This window comes from Spodoptera frugiperda, chromosome 14, assembly GCF_023101765.2.
Source record: "Spodoptera frugiperda isolate SF20-4 chromosome 14, AGI-APGP_CSIRO_Sfru_2.0, whole genome shotgun sequence".
NCBI lineage: Eukaryota > Metazoa > Arthropoda > Insecta > Lepidoptera > Noctuidae > Spodoptera > Spodoptera frugiperda.
The window spans coordinates 1,985,510-2,009,796 of NC_064225.1; the positions used below are offsets into that span (position 1 = coordinate 1,985,510).

The 24,287-nt window shown below is 34.6% G+C and overlaps 1 protein-coding gene across 8 annotated transcripts in view; it reads left to right on the forward strand.

Annotated features, from left to right (window-relative positions):
- Positions 1–1,419: 1,419 nt before the first annotated feature.
- The window catches only part of LOC118279069 (protein MTSS 2), a 162,871-nt gene continuing 140,003 nt past the window's right edge, over positions 1,420–24,287 (forward strand). For all 8 annotated transcript variants that reach the window (XM_035598596.2, XM_035598597.2, XM_035598599.2 and 5 more), the window contains exon 1: positions 1,420–1,960. In XM_035598596.2, coding sequence (XP_035454489.2) covers positions 1,883–1,960 — 78 coding nt within the window. In that variant the 5' untranslated portion in view covers positions 1,420–1,882. The remainder of the gene's footprint in view (positions 1,961–24,287) is intronic.

A 24,287-nucleotide genomic window follows, 5' to 3' on the forward strand; every position in this document is an offset into this window, starting at 1 on the left:
TCAATTCTTTTTCTTCTCCTCTAATAACATCTTCTGGTTTGTTTCGTTGCGGGATCCAAGACAGTAATTTATTTTTCTGGGACGCGCCGGACTTCAGTGTTCCGGTGTTTTCATGGTTATATCTACTGTATATTCTGGTTTACAGGAGTTGTAGCGGTATGGGAGGTTATGGCGAGTTTGTCCCAAAAAACAATAATAATTATCAAAAAATAAATTAGGTAAATTTCTCCAAAATAAAATTACATATTATAAAATATGTCCATATATGTACAATAAATTTATGTTTAGAGTACCAGCAATAAATTAATGGTGTAAAAAACGGACTCTGACTGCTAAACTAGGTTTAGGTACCTATTTTTATCTTAGAAGCCAGTGCACCTTTAAAAGATTGAAACATAGTCTTTTCAAGGTCAGAGTAAATAGGTACTTTCTAAGTCTGTGTGCTCCATCTTCGGCCACATCTTCGCTTCGCCGTCCTGGCAGTAAGCGGGTTGGTGGCCAAACGCAGACTAATCAACGTTAAACAAAAACATAGCGACCATGACCCATGATAATTCTAGGAATATAGCGTTTACACGCATACGTTAGAGCCGTGTAATTAACTCAACTTAGGTACTTATTAAATTAATATCGAGAAGAGTTTTTGATTTCTTTTCCTGCCCTCAAAATACGTCAGAATTCTATTATGTCGTCACAATGATGATGTGATGTCATGAAAGGATTCTTACAATAATTACCATTATAAAGTGCGTCATTTATTCGTCATCTGTTCGTGTGTCACAATTTAACTTATTCATTCATTTTGCTGGCGGTTTCGTCCGTTTTACCGTAAGATAAAAAGTATTCTATCACCCAAGTTAGCCTGTCTGTACACCAAATTTTATAAAAATCCATTCAGTAGTTTCAAAGTTAATGCCGGATTAACATCCTGACATTCAAACATCCAAACAAAATAGTGTCTGATACATAGCTGTATTATTAATTAGTAGGTATGCACTTTCGTGTCATGACAAAATCTACAGCACCACCTAATATGACATCAATCAATATAATAATATATTTAATATTCAAACAATAAATGGTCTTACAAATATCTCAGACCGTAGGTATTTGAACCGATTGTAAAAAATATTATAAGAAATAAACCAATAAATCTGAAGGCTACCTTACATTTTCCCTATTTTCCCATCATTCTATTATTTCATTCTATAATGGAACCCTTTCTAACAACAATATAAAAAAATATATTTAGTCAGTTTATAATCGTGTACAATCGACTAAAACTATTCCGCAAATATGAATTTAGTAAGTTTTAAAACGTCACCTCACTAAAATGTGGACAGTATTAAAAATTTGGTTCAGAACCGTGTATTTTTCGTAGCTAGCAACACCGTGGAATAAATTGACGAATCGTAGCGTTTTCCAACAAGAGCCAAACAAACCGATTCCGACCGATGAGCTTGTCTGTCGTTTTGCAAGGTGTATGCGCGTCTTGTAATATTTAATCGGATGTTTGTGTATGAAAACAAGTGAAAATACATGTTTTCTTGAATGAAAGTGTGTCCTAACGGCCTAAATATATTATGATTTAATGAACCAATTATAGTTTATGTGAATTTCAGTGATAAAACGCTCATTTTATCCGTGTCGAAATTACGGAGAGAGCATTCATGTTTATAAATATTGATTTGTTACATATCTTGTTTTCTAACTTAATTTTCGCGTCTAAAATCGTGAAGTGAGATGTAGGGGATGTAATAACGTGTAAAATATTCATTGGTAAACGAAAATGCAACAGTTAGTCCAAACTTACATGGACGCGATCGATGGTGTAATTTCGTGTTTCGTTTGATTGTGTTTTTGTGTTAAAGTGAGTGTTTTTATGACAATGGAGGGGACTACTGAGAAGGATTGTTCACCGTTATGGAATCTGTACCAGCAGATCGTGTCGGACATGAAGGTAGGTCGCTTGGTCTGATATTCTTTATAGTCTTTCAACCGGTCGCTCGTTCTAGTTTTACTAGGAAACTGTCCCGGTAAACTGCTCACGTATATCGCAATGTTTGACGCTCCGATAATTATTATTGCCGGTCAGTTTTTAGCACGTTTTCAAATTATTTTTCATGTGTGGGTAGTTTTTAAAAAAAACGTTGCTATTATGATCTACCTATGTCTAAGCACGCAATCATTTGTGTGAAAAAAAAAAAAAACGCCGAAAAAATTTGCGATTATTGCGTTTATATTCCCCACTATAAATATTCTAATTTAAAAATATTGGCAGATAACTAGCTGTTAAATATTTTTAAGTGTACCTAGTTATCAAGGTTCTTTGTTTATATGTGATTTTTATAATAATTTTTACTCATCACCTGGCCTTGTAAATTATATTAATTATTGAAGAAAAAATTTAAAATACAAAATTCTTATAAGATTCTATTTGGTTGACTTGCTTGTTAAAATGGTCATTGTCAACTAATTTGCATATTACCTATCACTAACTAGGCATAGGTACCTTTTCTAAGCCGAAGAAATTTACATAACTACAAAAACAATATTTAATAACTAAAGCACCCATTATTTCACTGCTTAGTTTGTTAGTCTCTGCTATTAGGACTTGTAATAAAAGGATTTATTTAATAGGTAATGAATAGGTTCTCACCTTTCTCTTTATTAATTATTACCTAATAAAAAATATATAACATAACACTTAAATTAAAATTTAGATAAATATATACATATATATTTCAAAGTAAAATGTCTAAATAAGACTGCGATTTTATCTGACTACTTGGAGAAAAATCTATAAAAATACCTCATCTTCTTCTTCATAACATTCTTTATTGTTATCATAGTTGTCTTCTAATTATTAAAGTGTGATGTTTTAGAGCCTTCCTGGATAAATGACTATCCAATTCAAAAATAATTCAATTTGTACCAGTAGTTCTGGAGAGTAGCATTTTTAGCAAACTAACTAAACTCTGTGACTCAAAACTAGTAAAGCTTTTCTCCTTTAATTTAATTTGTTAAATTAAAACCCACTTACAAAGACAAAACACACATAAAATTGTTTTATTACATTCATACCTAATATACCTTTTTTTTTTTGAAGGGAAAAATCATCCAATGACTTCTCCCGCCTTGGGTGAGGCGAGAGGGAGTGTCAGACTCTTACTTAAAACTACCCCATTCCTTCTCCTGCTTTGAACCGAAGCCCCAGTAACCTGTTACATTGTCTGCAATTCCAGATAATATAATCAGTTAGATTAAGTATAAATAGGTAAATCCATTTAATAAATTGCAAGCCGGCTTGGAGATTAAGTATGGCCAAACTCCTCTTATGTTTTGAAGGCTGGAGGTCCATAGCCAACCATTGTACTGTCACAGGCTATTAATGTTAATAATGATGAATAAATGAATATTCACTGCAATAAACGTGTCTCTAGTTACACAAGAGTATGGCCAAGTTTAAATGAGTTACCAAGGTTTTATAAATATTAGGTAGTTGTTGTTGTTAGAGTAAATAAAATCGCACATGTTTCCTTAAGTCTTTGACTGCCAATAGAAAACAGTTGAAGGCAAATCCTCCGCTAACGTCGGTCACCGGTGACCCCCGTGGCATTTAAAGTGTTAATAACTATATTAGGTATTTTAAATTACCATAATATTAAATTACCTACCATTATTTTAGGTGACTACCTAAATAAATATTACCTATTTGAATCCGTCTGACTTCTGGTGTTTGCACATAAATACCTTAATGAGAATTTTCGTTGGTATTGTTAGTACCTAACTAGTTAGCAAATTTGTTTTTGTTTGAAACACAAAGACACTTTTGGATTTAGGGCGCCTTCAAATTTAGCGTGTCCCGTGACCGTTTCCAGCGAATACGTTCGCTGTGCACTATCCCTCTTATTATTTGGGGGATGGTAAGTAAGTATAATAATAAGCCTTAATAACTACTTACCCCTTGCCTCTTCCAAAATCTTCAAGCCTCAAATCGCCAATAACTACTCAAACTTAGCCTCAAAAAGCCGGCAACGCATTTGCAATTCCTCCATGTTCATGGGCGATTCTGATCGCTTACCATCATTAATTGATCTGTCTTCTAATTAAATTGTCAGTTGTCATCATGTTACAGTAATTTCTACAAAAGATTTATTTCTATGACCAAGTAAATAAGTGGATCGTGATAGGTTAGCTGCGATCTTCAAGTTTTCGCGGTATTTCTAAGATATTTTATTTACAACATTTCAACCTTTCACGATTTCATGAGGTATTGTTGAAGATTTACCTGAATGTACATTACTTGGTAATAATTAGGTATCTAATGTAATTTTTCAATATGTATAACTACCTAAATAGGTAAATAATAATTAAATAACTTAACTAACTATACAAATGTAAATGGCTAATGAAGGCCATGCGCAGCGCTTTATGTGGACAGATCTGATTAAATCGTATAACTACTGGAAAAACTGATTCTTATTTTCTCGAGCATCGAATTCTAGAGGAACTCAAAAGCCATAGCTAGCCATAGTTCCTCTTTAAGACTAACAATCGAAATAAAGTATAATAGTAATCTAATAGTTAATAACTAATAAGAAACTTAAGTCGCAATACACACAAGGACATTTTGCTAATCTAATGCAGTTACAATTGTATCAAACAGTCCACCACTCATCATCCTTATGTCTTCACCATAAGGTCTAACTATGTTTAAACCACAATCTTACTAAGTGCTATATTGACTGTACTTACAACTAGTTTATTGTTAAATTCTAGACATGTCCGCATGTGTTCTTATAAGCTCTTAGATCACGACTTTTAATGTTTTTGTTATTATAAGGCTTAGACACAGCAAACACTGCTGGTATCATGATTAAAGTATATTTGAGGGAGAGATAGAAGATATAATGGGCGCATTTTTAAACGGCATGCTTCTATGTTCAGATTGCTTTTTTATTTTTTTTTGAGTGGGAAATATCATCCAATGACTTCTCCAGCCTTGGGCGAGGCGAGAGGGAGTGTCAGACTCTTACTGACTAAAAACCACCCCGTTCCTACTCCTGATTTTTGAGACTGAGCCCCGGTAAACCCGCTAGGTAGTCCGCAGCTCCGCTTCTAACTATGGCCACCTATGGCACGATGCACGAACGTAGCTTAAAGTCAATTCCTGCCCTACGCTGGAGACACGGTAGCTATACGGCTATGTTCGCCCGCGATCCCGGCAAAGCAGTTAGCAACCTACATTGCTAATTTTTATTTTAAAACAGGGTTATAGTTTATCCGACATCACGCTACGTTCATGAATAGATCGCCAAGAGCAGAGTTCAAATAGTCAATAGATAACTTTTTTCATTCATAATCGTCTATTATTTTTATTCGATGGTCATTGACGTCTCCCAATCTCTTTTTGTGTAAAGGCCGGCAACGCACTTGTAACTTGTTCAGTGTTTGTGCACGGGTATCTATAGGCGGCCCCGATTGCTTACCATCAGGCGATCCGCTTGTTGCCACATACTAACAGGCTTTTTTGAGGGGGAAAACATCCCATTGTTTTCCTTTATCTCGCCTTGGTTGAGGCGAGAGGGAGTGTCAGTCTCTTACTGACTAAAAACCAATCCGTTCCTATTCCTGCTTTTCAAGTTGAAACCCCGGTAACCCGCTAGGCAGTCCATAGCTCCGGATCGGCTATGCTATCAGTCCTACTGGGCCCCATCCGTAACATACAAACAGGCTAGAACAACCCTTACTTTACAATTAAAATTCATTCCCTGCCTAAATGACGTGTTAAATAGAAATAAATATGCATTCAGTGTTTGATGAAGTCAGACATTCTTATTAAAATAAGTCATTTGCAATAATTATATCATCGGCCAAGGTTATCGAAAGGTCATGTTTAGTTTGTTAAGTAAACGTACAAAATGTTTTTTTTTAAGAGTGTTGCGCAAAATACTTGTGTATTTAACTGTTAATAGTTATTTTAAGGCTGCCGAAGTAATGTTTGGTTACTACAAAAAGTCACTTGAGCTTGAGATGAGAAAAGACAGGTAGAAAAAAATGTGAAGTCTTCGTTAATGATGTACCTACACCTACCTAGTTATGTATGAAGATCAAATCAAATTCTATTCGTAGGTAAGTAGTTATAATCTTTTTTTTTCAGAATATCAAATTCATCATAATAATTAAATAATAACACAGTTTTCCATAGTAATTATTTACCTAAGTAGGTACCTACCTAAATAAAAATTCGCCACCTTTTGTGTAACTAAGCAACTAAAATAAAATTTGAAAACGAGACTCCGTAGTTAGTTCCAATTTTAAATTATATTCTAGGAAACCTGAATAGGTACCTAATTACTATTCAATTCTCAATAAGCATTGAATTTAAGATAGGTACCTAACTTATACCTGATTGATAACTACCTATACAATTAATTGGCGAAAACATGTCCTTTTACCTAACTACAAACCGTCTTATTAATCATAACAAACCTATTCAGAGAATGACAGTGTGAATAAAGTAGGTACCTAACTAGGTATGCAATGCCTAAATTCAGACTTTCCTCAACTTCTTTCATTACAAGTGGTCTTCCAAATCACAAATAGGTAAATAAATATGCAAATATTCATTAGAATAGAATGCATTTGTTACCACCCTGTTGCCGGCCTTTTGGGGGTTAGAAAATGAAACCTTGTTGGGAAATCGGGGATTGGGAAGACAAGGAGTAATTGCTTCCGATTACCTCGATTACACAACGAATCATAACATAAGCGTTGTTTCACGTCGGTTTTCTGTGAGGCCGTGGTATCAGGTCGAGTTAGCCCATTCATGCCGAAGCATGACACTTATATTATTACTCCTTGTATTACCTATATATTGTTTACAGCTTTAATAGAGCTGATAAACCACTGGTCGTTAGCTGTATAACGCCGGAAATCAGCTTCCTTTAGAATTTTAAATACTTGTACCTAATTAGTTTTGTGGCGACAAGCAACGACTATTAAAATGTCTTAGTTAGTCAATAAAAATATTATACAATCCTATTAAAAATACTATAGTTACTTGCCGTAAATTTTATTTAACCTTAGTTATATCGTGGCCCAAACATCAACTAGAATAAGGAATGATCACTTTGAGATTGTGCCAATTAGTTAACTACATAGTAAATCATCAAAAATTTTGGTTCAATCAGGCACAGCCAGACAATATTAACTCGTCACTTACATGTGGTGGATCAAACCAGAGCCCTATTGCCTCAACAAAAAAAAACCTTAAGTTACATTAAGAGCTAATAAAAATAGGTACTTTTTTATCTGAACGAAAACAATAATGTTAGGAGCGACATGAAAGAGAAGAGGTCATGTGGGAGAGTAGTGTAAGATAGGACAGAATGAAAGAACTAGAGTAACGTTATGTACGTGGACAGGAAGATGCTAATGATGAAGTTACACACTACAAATCCACCAAACCAAAGGGGTTAAAGAGGTAGGTAGATAATGAAAAATGATACCATGGGAACTGCATTTACCGTCAGCACTTGAATAGAAAGTAGATAAGGTAACTAGAAGCTTTATAAACATAATGGAAATGTTCATTGCCTAGTATTTTAGATTATAGACTGCTAAGTAGGCAGATATACCTAGCACCTGACTATGAGAATAAACAGTTACTATTAGTTAGGTCAATGATTAAGATGAGCTGTGATATTCTTTTCTTAATGTAAAATACAGTAAGAGAGATTTAAAATCAGTTGTTTTTGTAAATGATATTTATTTTTGCAAATAGGTTACGAGATAACCCTTTTTCACGTCAATCTCTAAAATTACTAGATGAAATCGGCGTTTCCTATCGGACTACCCTAAGGAAAAATGCCGAAATATACTCAGAGATCATTGTCACTAGTCCAGACCATCAAAGAATAATGTGTGAGAACCGTGCAAGTTGATTCTGTAATGGTCTTTAGAGGCTTTCCTCTAAAGACCGGTCCGCTCATACTGTTGTAGGTCTTTACCTACAACTGTATGAGTGGACCTGTGCAGATGGCAGTACGCATGTGTAAGTTTACAATCAGCTCAGCTGACGGCTGTTGCTGAATGATCCTACCAACAATACCACCCAAAAAAGCATTGAAAGAACATTGTAACTAAACAAGGTGTTTTCAAATTAGATCATCCCGAACGCTAGTCGTTCAGTCTGATCTAGTGTCTAATATTATGACGATGATACGGATCAAGCCGCAAGCAAAGTGCTATTGATGTTAGAAAATCGGTACCTACTAGAGATTTCCAAGAAAACTAGTGATGTTTATTATTTCTATAACTACTGTTGTTCTAAAAACGTATCCATTATTACTTTCTATTGCAACCAGAGTGTGACTTAGCCGCACGGAGTTCTTATCTAAATTGTATTAATTACTATCAGTTATCATTTATCGTAATCAGTTTAGAAGTGATTCTTAGTAATGGCACGGAGTCTGGATTTGCACCAATTTTGAGATTAACAACAGAAATCTCGACAAGACACACTCTGTACCTATAACTAAGTAGAATCAGTTAATGTAGATACAACACTGAATATTCCAATTAATAAACTGTACGTATCTGAATGAATTATTATGTTTTTCGGCTTACTCACGTATATTTGACGAGGAACTCGACTAGTTAGTTTAAAGCCATGCTATAGATATAGATGTTCATATTCATGAGCAGCATTCTGCAACATACGACGTGGCGAGTAAACCGAAAAACATAATAGTTAATTAATTTAGTATGTCTCACGAAAGTTATAATGTAAGTAACTGTGGATATATTATAAGAAGGGATGAAAGAGATGTGAGAAAAGAAGATGATGACCAAAGAGAACTTCGAGCTACGAATGAAAAAGCAATGTAATGAATGATGTCTGATAGGAAAGAATGGTCACAGAAAGCCGGGTCAAATCGACCTATCTGGGAGTCATCAGGAGCTGCTGATCATAGGCCTCCGATCAGCTGTGCACATCATGTGGCTGATGATTAGAAGAAAATTGAGATCGAAGATATATTGCGTCGATCTGAACTAGGTTATCCGGAACAGAGGCAAAAAAACAAGACTAATACGGGTATTACAGAAGTTACTCCATGAAATGCTATTAATCTTGTCTTTAAACACGAACAATAATCTTCATACTACATTACCTATTCCTTAAAAAGCAATGTTGCGAAACGTAAAGGCGAAATGAATAAAATAAAACGGTATTGTGCCACCGTGTTACATCTTAATTGTTGTTCCTCACGAAACGAACCGACTGTGAACACAATGCACGATTCCTTTACGATATATAGGTTTATAGTTAGCGCAATTATTAGTTAGTGTATTGTTCTTTCTTAGAAGTTTTGTGAAATTCGATGTTTTTTCTGGTGAAATTTATTTTGGTGGGTTTTTTTAGACAAATATTTTCGTTCGCCTATTATTTAAATTAATTGTGTTTTTTTAAATTCTACTTTCTCACTGTGCCTAACTATGTTCTGCAGTGAACGTCTTGTGGCTGATATGGTCAAAGTCGAAGTCAAAATTATTTATTTTAATTAGACCAGAAAGGCATTTTTGAACGTCAAAGCAAATATAGTTAATAATAATAACTATTAAAAATGACTGTCGGATTCAAAGTGTGGATTCTTATTGAGAAGAACGAGTAAGAAACTCCATAGGTTACTCTTTTTCAATCATATTCACAATACAATGATAATGATCATAATGATTCTTTTACACTTTAAAAACCAACAAAGTAACTAAACAGTTTTTTAAAACAATGTCTATAAAAACTACCAGTTCCAAACAATAAATTCATCTCCACAGTCCTTAGGGGTCATGCTATTGTTTCTGCAACCGCTACAATAATGAGGCTCGTCTAGACAGTATTTCTAAGAAAGCCACGCACATGCGCTTTAGATCTCTGAACCACCTTCCCAGGGTCGTTCAGTATAGATAGACCACTAGGTAACTTGTTACTAGTTAGTTGCTCCACTCTGTGATAGTTATTTGTTTAATGCATTTCGTATTTAATTGTTTCCGTAATAAAGTTGAAAATACTTTGCATAACTACTTTTTTGAGGGGGGGGAGATCATCCTATGTCTTCTCCCGCCTTGGGCGAAGCAAAAGGGAGTGTCAGACTTTTACTGATTAAACTACCCCGTTCCTACTTCTGCTTGAGCCGGAGCCACGGTAACCCGTTAGGTAGTCCTCAGCTCCGGACTCACTAACTAACTACTCTACTACTAACTTTCCTTACGGTTTCGTTCGGTAGAATTTAGAATACTTTTCTCGAGTAGTTAATGTCAGGTTTTGATCTCGTTGTCAATCTCGATAAGCTTTTCTGTGGTGAAAGATTTTTGAATTCAAATGCTAACAAACAAACAAAAAAATATTTCCTCTTTGTACCTAACCTAATATTAACTGGTTAATAATGTATGGTTCCAACACATGAGCTTTCTATACGGTTGTTTATGTAGGTACATATGTATATGCAAGGCGTAAATGGCAAGTTATTCTATTTTGGGAATGCGTAGGATTTTATAGGTTCTTGTTATCTAAGCTTTATTGGCAATTTGTCTGAAGTACTTTCTACAAGATCGACCGGTTCTGGTAGTAATTCAAAGTTATTTACTAGCTTTTTACTCACAGCTTTACTTTCCGACCAAACCTGACTCCAGAATTAGTTGTCCACTAGATAGTGAGATCGGCGTAAAATCTGTTCAGCAGTTTTTGAGGTTATCGCGAAACGCACATACATACAACATACATTTTATTACGTTTTGTGATACCTATACATATGTATAGTTAGATACAGAAGATTTTGTAGAAGTCTATAAATTGTATGTCTTTTTTATTATAATTAGAAAACTGGGAAAGAATTTGATAAAATTACATTATAGCCTAGTATAATATAGGGTGGAAAGCCAACCTTCATAATTTCGTAAACCCTCAATCGAAACAGAATTCTATGTCGACGGCTTAACGTATTATTATCGGAGAAATAAATTATACATTGTATGCTCTATTTACTTGCTCGTTAGTTGGCACGATACCTTACTTATTGGAGCTATTAGCTGTTGAAACGAGCTAATTGGGTGACTGGATTTATTGAATCAGTTTCTGAGTGAGGATGAAGATAGTTATTTAAGGAGTTTTGGATGTAGACTCTTGGATTTAGAAGTGGTAGAGAACAATGAGGAAAGGGCCAACAGAAGACGCCTTAAAATTAAGGATTTGATTAGATTTGACCTATAAAGATACCTTTGAAGAAGATGACTATAAAATATCTGTGCACTAGCAAGACAATTTATTGATGCTAGGAGTATCAAATACACCAAGCGGGTTAACGGGGCTCGGGCTTAAAAAGCAGGAGTATGAACGGGGTGGTTTTCAGTCGGTAAGAGTCTGACACTCCCTTTAGCCTAGCCCAAGGTGAGAGAAGTCGTTGAATGATCCGCTCCTCAAAGAGCCGTAGTTACTTGTTAGACTGCTTAATTGCACTTGATGAAAGTTTCATCTCTCAATAACGTTAAATAAAAAAATCGAATTAAGTAACTGAGTACCAATTACATCAAATAACTGTGAAGATTAAAATCAAGATCTTATACTAAAGAATCATAATCAATGTACCAAAAATAACCTTTAAGATATTCATTATACGGTCCCAAAATAAATTAATAAAATATATATCTTATACTCCTGAATATTTTTCATTGTTCAATATTGTTCCCGTGTCACCTTGACCTTTTTAAGGGCAGGCCTTGAAGGGCAAACTTCGTTTTGGACGTCCAGACGTTGACTGTGACAGACCCGTTACGAAATTGCTAAACTAGAGGCCCTATTAATATTAAACCTTTATTTCAAAGGTATTAAACGTAAGATAAATGTTTAAGAGTTGAAAATATTGTAGAAAGATTTTTAATTGGTTCGTTAGTTTAGTTAGACTAATAATTGCTAAGGTTCTTTGGATACCTTTGAGCGTGCAAAAATATCCTCTAACTTTGAGCTGACATTTGGCTTTATTCACTCCTGGATTTTCTTAATGTGTTATTTATAAGAAAAGACTTGTACGTCTCACTTAGACCATGACAATTATATAAGCGACTGGTTTTGCACGGAAACCATGGTTTGTCCAGTTTTGATTGGCAAGTTAATCTCATCCCCTATTACATTTGACTTATTTAACACAAATGGTAACTGAAAAGTGGGTGAACATAGTATAGCGGCAATACGTGCGGTAAAATGCACTTCCGCCTACGCCTTCTGGGATAAAATGTGTGACGTTGCTTTAATTGTCAATTATTTTATGGCAAGACAATATTCTTGGAGTTTTACAAAATACTTCATAGTTATTCCACCAACATTGACGAAGTACTGGTCATGCTAAATTCTCATTATAAAGTGGTAAAATCTTCATTTAAAACCAAGAAGTTCTCCTAATCCCAGAAAATATTAAACGAAGAAGCGTTTCTTGTGATACACTCCGAAGGACCATGGCTGTTGACTTTAGGATCAAAGGACCATCTTGGCATAATACTTTCATTGCTTTTTATGACGCCAGCTGTGTGGCGAGTGGCTTATTATTTGCTCAATCTTGGGCTTCGTGTTTTAAAGCGGTATTAGGGGGCTTCTTTACTTAGATAGACCTACTTTATAAGGTCCTGTGGTACATTTTCTTTGCTATTCGCGATGCAATTCTTTTAATCCTGTATTAGGTTTGTAGATGTTACAGGAGTACATATTTTTGATTTAGTGACTGTTCAAATATTAGGTAGTCAGATTTATAACAGTTATTTTACTCCTCCCCCACCTCCTTTGTCATCCAAAATAATATATTGCTTATGGCGTTTTGTAGTTGATCTTCGTTGGGAGTCGACTATAAAATTTTTAAATTTGTATTTTTAGTGAGGATACAGAGTTTTTGCCAATAATCATTTGGGTTACTTCCAAGTTCCTTGCACAAACTGCGTCTATTATTGATTGCGTAAGAGAATTTGATTTTATGTTAATCTTTCCAATCCTGTTGTGTTCATCTATCTTCGCTTCAAAACATTCATCCATAGCTTGACTAACGGAAACGCAGCACGTGCCGTCCTAAGAATAAGCCGCGGAAATATCAGTCGTTGGCTGTGGACAATTTATTATAATAGGAGACCCAACACTCAACACGTGTGCATGTGCATCGGGCCTCGAACGATAGAACTAACTAGTTATTGAAGATTCTTATATGTGTGGACATGTTGACTACACTCGATTAATTTTTAAGGATATAAGTCTCCAAGGTTTGATGAAACATTTTCGTCCAAAATCTTCTAAAGTCATAAACAATTTCGCATAATACAGATTGACCATGATTTGGTTTTTATTCAAATTAAGATGGATTGAGTTCCAAGTTGTTGAGAGATTCGAGTAAATCTAGCATGGAGACAGAGACCTAAGTCAGTGGATGTGGAAGACAAATTAATTCTTTGTTAATTTCGTAATATTCGATTAGGATGAAAAACAACTTAGCATGAATTGATAAGATGTCTTTAATACATATCTAGATGCAGTTAGAAGACTAGAAACAAACCAATCTCATTAAAGTTAGTTAGTTATTTCAAGAGAAATTTTTACTCATAAAATTTTTGCTCCGTCGCTTCGCTAACTTCAACAGATGTTTTATAGTTCCCCGTTCCTCCCCGTGACCATACGGCACATGCTCTATCTAGCAAAGAGCTAATAATTATTTTTATATCTTAACACCACGCTTCGCTAGCCACAATCGAAATGTTAGTCGTTGCAAAACTAACGTAATTCACTTAATTGGTTCACCGAACCGGTTTCATCTAGTTTTTTGTTAAACTAACTGGTTCTAATCGTCAATTTTGAAGACTTGCTTGTATGCTGTTTTGGTAGAAGGTTTAGGTTTTTTGGCTATGCTATCTATCTAATTAATGCATGTTCGAAGTCTCTTTTGTTTTATTTTTCTATTTTTGCGGTCATTGATCTTTGTTTGGTGTTTTGACTGTTCTGTACAACTTCTGGATATGGATTTTAGAACATTATTATGTCGTGGTGGATCGGAGGTTTAAGGCACTGCTTCTCATGCGTTAGAGTGCGGGTTCAAAACTATTAACGACAAGAACCAATGTGACTTTCTAAGTTAACTATCTATAAGTTTATTGAGACATCACTGACAAACGGTGGACGAAAACATGGTGAGGAATCTAATTATAAGTTTGAAATTGCCAACCCGCATTGAGCAAGCGTGGTGATTAACGCTCAAACCTTCTCCGAGTAAGAAGAGGTCTTTGGACAGCAGTAGCCACCACTATATAGGCTGATAATGTGGTGACTACAGTTACTTAATAAAAAGTAACTATGTTACATTTGACATGCGTATGCACTTATCGTTTAGTCTGGGTTTAAAATGTTCCCATTTTTTCTTTTATTTGCTGCTCTGTTGGTTTCCATTCGCGTGTTCAGTTCATCTTGGATTACTGAGTGATTTAGGGATCGTTACTCTAGATAAATTGTTCCCTAACGGTTAATTCTTTACTGTTTTCTAAGTGTATTAGCAATTTATGGCTATTTTTTTCTATAATGGACACCAAAGTCTTGTTCAGACTAATGAAGACTATGGACTATTTTATTATTGTCTGATCAGAAATTATATGTTTAGTTGATGTATCGAAATCTTGAGATGCACTAGCCAAAGTCAAATCATTTATTTCAATGAAACCACAAATAGGTACTTTTGAAATGTCAATGAATAAAGAAATAAATAATAATCTGTTAGTCTGCCTGTCAGAGAAGTTAGGTGCTCGTTCCTAAGTGTAGCTTCGAATAGAGAAGGATGAGCAAGAAACTCAAAAACTAAAACATTATAGTTTTAAAACAAGCTACCTACTGTATGATGGTACTGTCATTTATACAATAAGAGGAAAACCATCGAATTTGCCATGGCCTGTCTCTCTCCAACTGTAAATAAATATTTCTGGTTGTAAAAGGGCGGTGTGGACTGCCCTAAACCTATAACTCAGGATCGTAATCTTGTCTCCCACAGCCCTGAGCTCTCCGCCTACATTTCATAAATATGCAACTTGACAATGTCCACGCCTCCTCTTAAGATACTAATAAACTGTCCCAAATCGTGGTGTGATGTCATCGGTTGAATAATTTGGTGATGATTTAGATGCACGTGTGAATGAATGCGCTTTATTTTAAGAATATCGATAACTTTGGCGTTCAAAAGTGCCTTCTTCTGCCATTTTAATTTTTAAAATGTTGCCCCACTACGATTTTCTCCAGTGTCGTGGGTGCGTTTGCAAACATGCAAGTTCACATTCACATAATACTCAGACTCGAAACAACAATTAGTGGATCTCACAAAGAGGTGCTTCGTGCGGGGATCAAATCCTCTACACGTTGCGCGGCAGCCGGTTGCCAAGCCACCGCGACAATAAATAATTTTGATTTGACTTGACTATGATTGTTTCTAAGAATGTGGAACACTCCTCCATTGCATTTTATATAGAATGGGGTCAAACGACCAGACAGATCGTCTGTTGTTATCTTTTATTAATACAACATCCTCCTCAAAACCTACTTTCCCCAGCTAAAACAGACACAACAATGAACAAATTTTAATTAATCATCTCGGCTCTGTCTTGATGCAGCTCAGTGGAAACAACAAACTGTTAAACTCAACTAACACCAGACTCAAAGTTAGTGCCAACAGCATTTGGACTTAGGAACCCAATTATGGCGTCCCAAACTAGGTTCCGTGTTAGACGGCTTTGTTGGGCGAGTGAGACTCAGTCTACAGTTCTACGGATCATGCATAGTGTTATTGGATGTTTCCTTTGTGGATATATGGATATCATTGATGGATGGAACAGTTGTAGTTATGACGATGTTTTGCCATAGCAACTTGAAAAAGAATAAAACCAAACAAGCAGAAATAAAATAATTTTTATCAATAGTTAGTCATTCTAGTTAGAATCATATGATTAGAACTTAAAACGAGATATTTACTATGTTTCTGTGAGTTTTTGATATTTCGGCACCGTTGCAAGCGCCATGATCACGGATGAACTCACTTTAAATTAATAAACATGGTAAATATCCCGTTTTAAGTTCTAATGATATTGTTAGTGAACATGTCAGTTTAAAAACTTATATCTTATTAGAACCAGTAACAAGTCTAAAGAAAACTGTATGCACTTTAAATAAACCCTTGCTTCTTTGAGGAACAAAAGGCGACCTTAACTCATGAACCCAATTACAGAACTTCAAACTAGGTACCGTGTTCAATCGTTCAGTGTTCTGCCGTCTACCTATATCCATTGTATGGCTCGTCCCAGTTCGCAACCGGTGTGTATGTAGGCTTCGGAACAGGTTACGTCTTTGTGTCTGAACTTATTCAGCGTTGAATGCGCTTCTATATGGAGGCTAGGTTGCAGTGCGGTTTTGCTTGCGTCGTCTGTTTCTAAGTGGCCTGAATGCAATAAGTTTTTGAAATGTAAATGCCGGATTCAACATTTGGGCCCTGGTAGTTATTGGGTCGAAAATATTCTTAAAACGATCGTTTGGAAAAATCAGACTAAAATTTTGGTATGAATGTATAAAACTCCAAAAAACTATGAAATTGTTTTATTTTTGCCTCAAGTTTAGTTTTAAACATGAGTCAAAAGTGCTTTTGTCCGAGTGAAAGCTAAAAATTGTCACGATTAAGATTGCAATACGTACGAATTGTACCAAAAAAATCATTTAAATTGAAACATTCCGTTAAATTGTTTTTTTTCTCTTAGATATAACAATTTTTCAAAAACTTGCAGCTTAAAATGACCCTTAGTAATATATGACTTAAGCTAAAAATTGCATTGCACGTTATTGCGTGAATTTATTTGGTCCTAAGTTATTATTTAGGACCAAATAAATTCAAAAGACCGAACTAACTAGTTAAATAATATTCGGGCCCAACAAATGTGACAACCCCGTTGCTATGATAGTCTATTGAATATACTAATGGCGCAGGGGTGTGCTATGGGGTGCGTATCGATTTTTACAATGCAAGGTTAGGGTTACCAATGGGTGAGTTTACACTTTCTCTTTCTATTCGGTTGTCCAAATTTTGGTGTAGTATTTAAATCAGATTTTGTGGACGTTTTTGGACAAAATTGCTATGACTGACGTTTGTCTGGTTAAGACTTTGCTAGTACTTAGTTATAAAAAGAAATTGGTAACTATCTACGTATGTACTTTGTTTTTCCTTTGTCTCCTACCTTAGATTTAATGGTACAATGAAGCCAATGAAATCTGTCCTATTAATTAAATTATTAAAATCTGATTTCTCTTCGTAATTATATCGAAATTGAGAGACTGCAAGATTTTGTTTGCCAATACTCAACGAAGCAATATTGTTCGTTATGATAACTTCATAATATTATTTCGTAACCGTATCATTTGTCCAAATCAGCGCATCAACGATGACAAAAATTTCGCAGAAAATTTAGCAAATGCACTCTGATTATTCATCGATATTCTTTGTAATAAAATCTAGGTATTTTGTTTTCGAAACGAATCGATTACGTGATTATTGCTGTATTGATTACCGATTTATCGGAAACGTTTGAGTGTATTATCGATACCTTTGAATTGTTTACCGTTAGTTTAGTATCCTTTATGTGATTTGAATTTGTTTATACTGTTTTATTAAGATGTTGAATTTTTTTATTTATATAAGCTTTTTGATTTATTGGTCCTTTTAGTTTAAAGTGCGGATAAAGGACCAATCAGGTCCTTTTTACTTGAATGTCATTCTCCAAAATTTCTCAGTAGTAGCACGGAGTCTGGAATTGTGCCCAGTATATGGCAATAGGCTCACCCCTATAACATGGGACTTATAACACAAATGGTTAAAACTGGGTGTATACTGTGTATAGTGTATATTGTATAGCGGCATTAGGAACATTACGGTACGTCTGTAATGTCCACCTCTGCATACCCCTTCGGGAATAAAACGCGTGACGTTGCTGTCATTCTTTAATTATAATAGCTTTTATTTTTAGTTTAGAAATTGGTAGCTAAACAGCCATTAATAGTTTAGTTATCTCGAATCAGTCGAGTGGGTGCATTGTGGGAGTTTCTAGGTAAACATCGAAAGCGGGCTTTTTAATTGTGATGACGTGGCCACTTAATTCAGTTTCTTTATTTTCTATTGCTTGACAATTTTTCTTCTATTGTAACTTTGCATGATTCAAGACATTCTTTGTAAGTCTCTGGGGTACATCGACCTTTGTGTGTTTTCTGGTTGCTAGATACCTACTTATTTATTTATTTAACACAGTAAACCTAGCCACTACAAATCCTGGATTGAAGAGAGTGTAGCAAGTTTGTCTTAAAATAAATTCCAGTTTTCGGCGGTTTGGAGTTTCAAGCGTAGGAATTATGGTAAACTCCCACTTAAGAGAGAAACTTTTGTTCTGCAGGATTCGTATGCATGATGCTTTGTATCTACTTTACTTTAGTAACGAATATAAGTACCCAATTGTTGATGAATGGATATAAGTAAATGCTTTACTATTTCAAATAGCCATTCACCATTATTCTCATACGTTGCGTGCAATTTTTGTTTAAATTCTCTTTTATCTTGTTTGAACACGTAACATTTAGTTAGTTCAAAAAGCGTGAAGGTTTTCGTATTAATTTTAATTATTATTAATACTTTATATTATAGCTGTAGTTTAAATGTTTTATGTGCGTTATTTATTGTTCTTGATAGACGCGGAAGTATGGATTTATTGGTGTAGTTAATTTTAACGTGTTAGACCGTTTTAATTTAATCAAGTGAATTGAAATATATGATCTTGAATGTAAGCTTCCGAAATCTTGCGTGTGAGGAAATTCGTTTAGTAATTGTTTACATATTATAGAAATGTCTGCCAGCTAGATTTACTGTTCTAGTTTTAATCGGGTTTTTAAATATAATTCGGTCAGCCCAGTCATATGAAGGCATAGAACAGGAGATAGCTTATGAAGGGTCGCTACTATTAATATTGGTAATGAGGGACTATGCATAGAAATGAATTAATGAATCTTAATTTTAAGACAGTAGTCAAGTGTACTTATGGATAAGCTATTGGAACAGCTTATTAGCAACCGCTTTATTTCTTTATGGGAACGAGTAAATAACTCCTAATAAAATATACCTAATGGTGAATGACCAGCGCCGCCTAAGTATAGCAAAACCCGAGTAACTAATTACTAAAGTATTGCCGACATTTTGCTTTTGGTTTTCGGTAATATCACTTGTCCATTTCAAGTAATAACTCTTGAAAATTATGGTTTACTTATGTAGGTACTTTAGATTGTAAGATTAAGGCTCTTAATTTAATAAAGGTTTACACTTCAAAGCGCTGTACTTTGCATATCAATATTAATTATGTACGAGTTTTTAACGTAATTACTCAAGGTTTTGGAGCGGAAAAGTCTTGTTTTCGCTTGTCCCGGCCCTTATTACAATGATGGAAATCTTTTTGTAGATATTTATATAGAACCATCTGGCTGATCTGAAAGTAATTGGGGTGTGGTAATCAGCGAAATACGTATTAGTTTTTTATGGCTGATATGATTAATTGGGTATATAGGAAGAACGACTGTACTGCTGTTTACTTGTTATGTAATAACGAGGACCTTTTTATAGAATAGGGGCGAACGAGCAGGCGAGTCACCTGATGGTAAGCAATCAGCGCTCATGGACACCCAACAACAAAATTCATTTTTTTTTGGTTTCAAATGCTAAAATGTTAATTTGCTATGATTTTACGGACAATGTTGAGTAGTTTTATCGTTTTTGTATTCTTTAATTTTTCCAACAAGAACCAAATGATCCCAAAGGTATCTAGCATCCTCATAAACTCTTCAAAAGTCTCGTTTACAATTCCCAATGTATTATATTCGATGCTACAGATACCAGCACATCAAGCTATCCCATTCTATATAAAAATTTCAGCCTTAAACTCCTGCAATAAAGTTCAAAATAGATTAAATGATTATGTTCCTTCTGTATCACGTTAAACACGTACGTTATACGTGACCAGACTCAAAATGTTGTACGCGTAGCTTTAAAAGAATTTTAGCAAAAAACAACCGACTTAAAAAAATAAATATGCCAAAACAAATTAATATGCACTAAAAAGTAAAAGAAATAATTGCGTATTTTTCAACAACTTACTAGATCAACTAACTTTACTAACTCATCACACACATTATAATGTAAGTAGGTACAATTATTGTTATTTCTGGAGTCGGTGTCAGCCAACTAAGATAGGTTTGTTATTTACCTATTATCACAACAAAACATTACAGTTTTACACCAGTTGTAAGTAGGTACTTAACCACCACTCTGCCCGTGCCGTGCTAGTTGTTGGCGTTTCCTTGGCTGACACCGACTCCAAAAATAACAATAATTGTACCTACTTACATTATAATGTGTGTGATGAGTTAGTAAAGTTAGTTGATCTAGGAAGTTGTTGAAAAATACGCAATTATTTCTTTTACTTTTTAGTGCATATTAATTTGTTTTGGCGTATTTATTTTTTGAAGTCGGTTTTTTTTTTTGTTAAAATTGTTTTTTATTTCTTGATTTTTAGTGAATAACTTATTTGAGTATGGGTCAACCTATTAAACGCGCTGCTCATACGAGACAGCGCCGTTTAAATGAATAATATTAATATCTATCCATATTGACGCATAATTGTATTATTTTCAAATGTATATTAACCTGATACCCTTACTTATGATTTGCTGAGCCGACAGCTAACAGTAACCTGTTCATAAGCTACATACATAGTCAGTTGTCAAACACACAAACAGATTAGATACCCACATAGGTATACAGTCATGTAACTCAGACAGCACATCAAGCTACCCATCATTCTATACCAGATATGCTACTATCTGTCCTGAATTTTATGGCTACTGAGAAAGATAAGCTAGTATGCATCACTTCAACGTAAACGCAGAGCTCATTCTGCTTATTTTTAAGGAGTTCCCTGGATTATCTTCCACGTTTATGGTCAGACTTTAAAAACAATTATATGGAACCACACTGCCATCATACTCTTTCAAACACAAAAAGAATTTCTCAAATCGGACTATAACTGCCAGAGATATGCATTTGTCAAACACAAACAGATTAGGTACCTACATACACATGTAAATCAGACAGCACATCAAGCTACCCATCATTCTATACCAGATATGCTACTATCTGTCCTGAATTTTATGGTTACTCAGAAAGATAAGCTAATATACATCACTTAAACTCAAACGCAGAGCACATTCTGTTCATTTTTGAGGAGTTCCCTGGATTATCTTCCACATTTATGGTCAGACTTTAATAAAAATTATATGGGACCACACTGACATCGTACTCTTTCAAACACAAAAAGAATTTCTCAAATCGGTCTATAACTGCCGGAGATATCGATTAACATACATAAAAAAAAAAAAAAAAAAAAATACGGTCGAATTGAGAACCTCCTCCTTTTTTTGAAGTCGGTTAAAAAGGACCCGGTCCTTAGTGCCGGGAAGTTTTTAAGCAGCTATTAGTATACTTTATGGGCCTTTTTTCAATTTTTTGTCTGTCTTAAATAGGGATATGGTCAGTTTCGACTGGATAGATGTGGTTTCGAGTAGTGCTGGAGATTACAGGTTGGATTATCTAATTTGGTCCTTTGATACAAAACTGAAATAGTGTAATTTTTCATATCATGTGCCTGAACTAGGTTCGAAACCTGTACCTCAGGCAGTAAAAACTTTCTATCATTATCTTTCGGTCGTGGAGTTGGTAAACTATTGATCCATATGCCTTCAAATAATAAATCTAATTTGACATTCACGGTGACACCCAAATTATTACTTTAATATATGATCGATTTTTTGTAGACAACAATTTATTCGATAAAATCTCATTGAAAACTATCTAATGGTTATTCGTTTGTCAATAGGTTTCCGCCCGCGGCTTCACTCTTCAAACTTACGTTTTTCTGTTAATATAAAAATAAGTCGGGTTTTTCTTCCTGACGCTATAACTCCAGAACGCACAAACCGATTTTCACGGTTTTACATTCGTTGGAAAGGTGAGGTTTATAGCAAAGAAAATTCAGGAAAAAATTCAAGAGAAAAACAGGGAAAATCATTGGCGGCGAAACGGAGTTCGCCGGGTTTGCTAGTTTAGTATAGATATTAAAAGAATATCTAGATAAAATATATCCTTTGTTATTACTATAGCAACAGTCAGTGCTTTTCAAGTAGTAGCTTACTTGGCAGTAGCAATAGCTTACTTAACAGTACTTACTGTTACAGTTTTCTAATGATGGAAGTAATTTATCAAAGCGAAGCCTATTCAATGACAACAAGCATACAGTTTAATGTTTCCTCTTTATAATATTAGTACAGGTAGGTGATAATCGATAAGTAGGTGGAGCTTTATACATTAGAAGGGCCCTCCATTATATCAAATTAAATATTCACGTATCGTCCTTTATTTCTTTTCCTTTTACGAAAACGAATGGAAGATTTTTTCTTCAGAGTAGCAGATTTGTACTCCAGTTTAATGATTAGTAAAGATGTCATGATCTAACTTTTTTGTGACATAATTTGTTCTTAACTGATGGACCAAAGCACTTTCTTATGGTTCTAACCCACAAACCATTTTGTGGGTTAGAAATTTAAGGGTTGTTGAGGAATCGGGGATGAAGGTGGATAATTGGACCTCCGGTACCCTCACTCTCACAATGAAACGCAACGCAAGCGATATTTCACGTCGGTCTTCTGTTAAGCCGTGATATCACGCTGGTGGAACCGGTCCATTCGTGCCGAAGCATGGCTCTCGCACACTCACTGTTCCTTACCTCTTTATATGTTCACGATTAAACAGAAAACGGTCAAATTGCAACAATTTCTTTCAGTTGATACATTAGTGTTCACAAACACTTTAAATAAAAAAAGACAATTAAATACATTTCCATTTAAATGCAGAATTTTAAGCAGCAAAACGTCGTCTTAAGTCTTAAAACACTAAACAGCAATCTCAGACTTTAATTTATACTCTTTAGTGCTAGAAAGTGTAGTATGTTCTAAAGAAAGTGCCATTATATTTGCGTGGCATGACTTTAGAGATAATAACGTAATAATGATATTATTGTGACAAGATAACTATACAGAGAAAACCTTGTTTCGTGAACGTTTGTGAAGAATGGGAGACTGTTTCGGTATAAAGGATCTTTACTTTACTTTATATGCAGTTTGTTATCAGGTTATTGGTAGTTGAAATGTAAAATTGTGACTTGTTTTTTTCCTTAAAGTATGAATAAACTGTTTGGTTGGTAGAAGGTGTGTCACCACTAGTGCTTTTCCTGAAGGTGATGTAAGAGCTGGTTACTACTACTATTGGTTACGACTACAGGTTTCTGAACTTAAACGTGAAGATTTTTCACAACTTCTCACGTTAAGGAAGTTTATAGTTTAGCAGTGGACTGTCATGAACTGCTGATGATGATGTTGAGTAACTGTCGTACTCAGAGTCATTTAATGATTACTTAAACTGTTCCTTAGAAACGATTTTTTTCTGAAAATAATTGCTAAGGACTGTTTTTCGAAACTTACAGATTATCATACAGCCATCCTATTGAACATGTTTAACTAGTCCATCGGACCAGTAATTTCATAGTTCATTCATCTTCTAAGAAACCTACTCTTTAAATCAAACATCCTTCCTTTCACAGAAAATTTCGCATCAATTTTTTTTTTGTTGTTACGTCTTTATAATGACATTCATGATTCTAATCTTAGTTATCTTAGTCTAGATTGTTTTGTTTCTTAATTACTTTATTATTCATAACAGTATTTATAATGGGTAATTTACCAAAAAAGTATTAACAAAACTAGAAATTAGAGACAGGAAAATGGTAATAACGAAAGAAATATTATATCAAGCAATTTGTTAATTAATTTGTTTTTTGACGCTCAAAGAATTCAACTAGAGTTATTTTTCAATAGCAGATTTTTAAAGAATTAGTATTGCTCCCCTCACCTCCAAAATACTTGGCAGTAGTTGATTAGTTACGAAGATCTACTGAAGTTCGAACTCATTAGTGTGCTAAGGCCTATGTTCAGTAGCGGACAGAAATGGAATGATGAATGGTAGATTTTATAGAAGAATTGACTTAAAGTAATGATGATTTTGTTACTAGATACTATAAGGACCACGACATTTGGT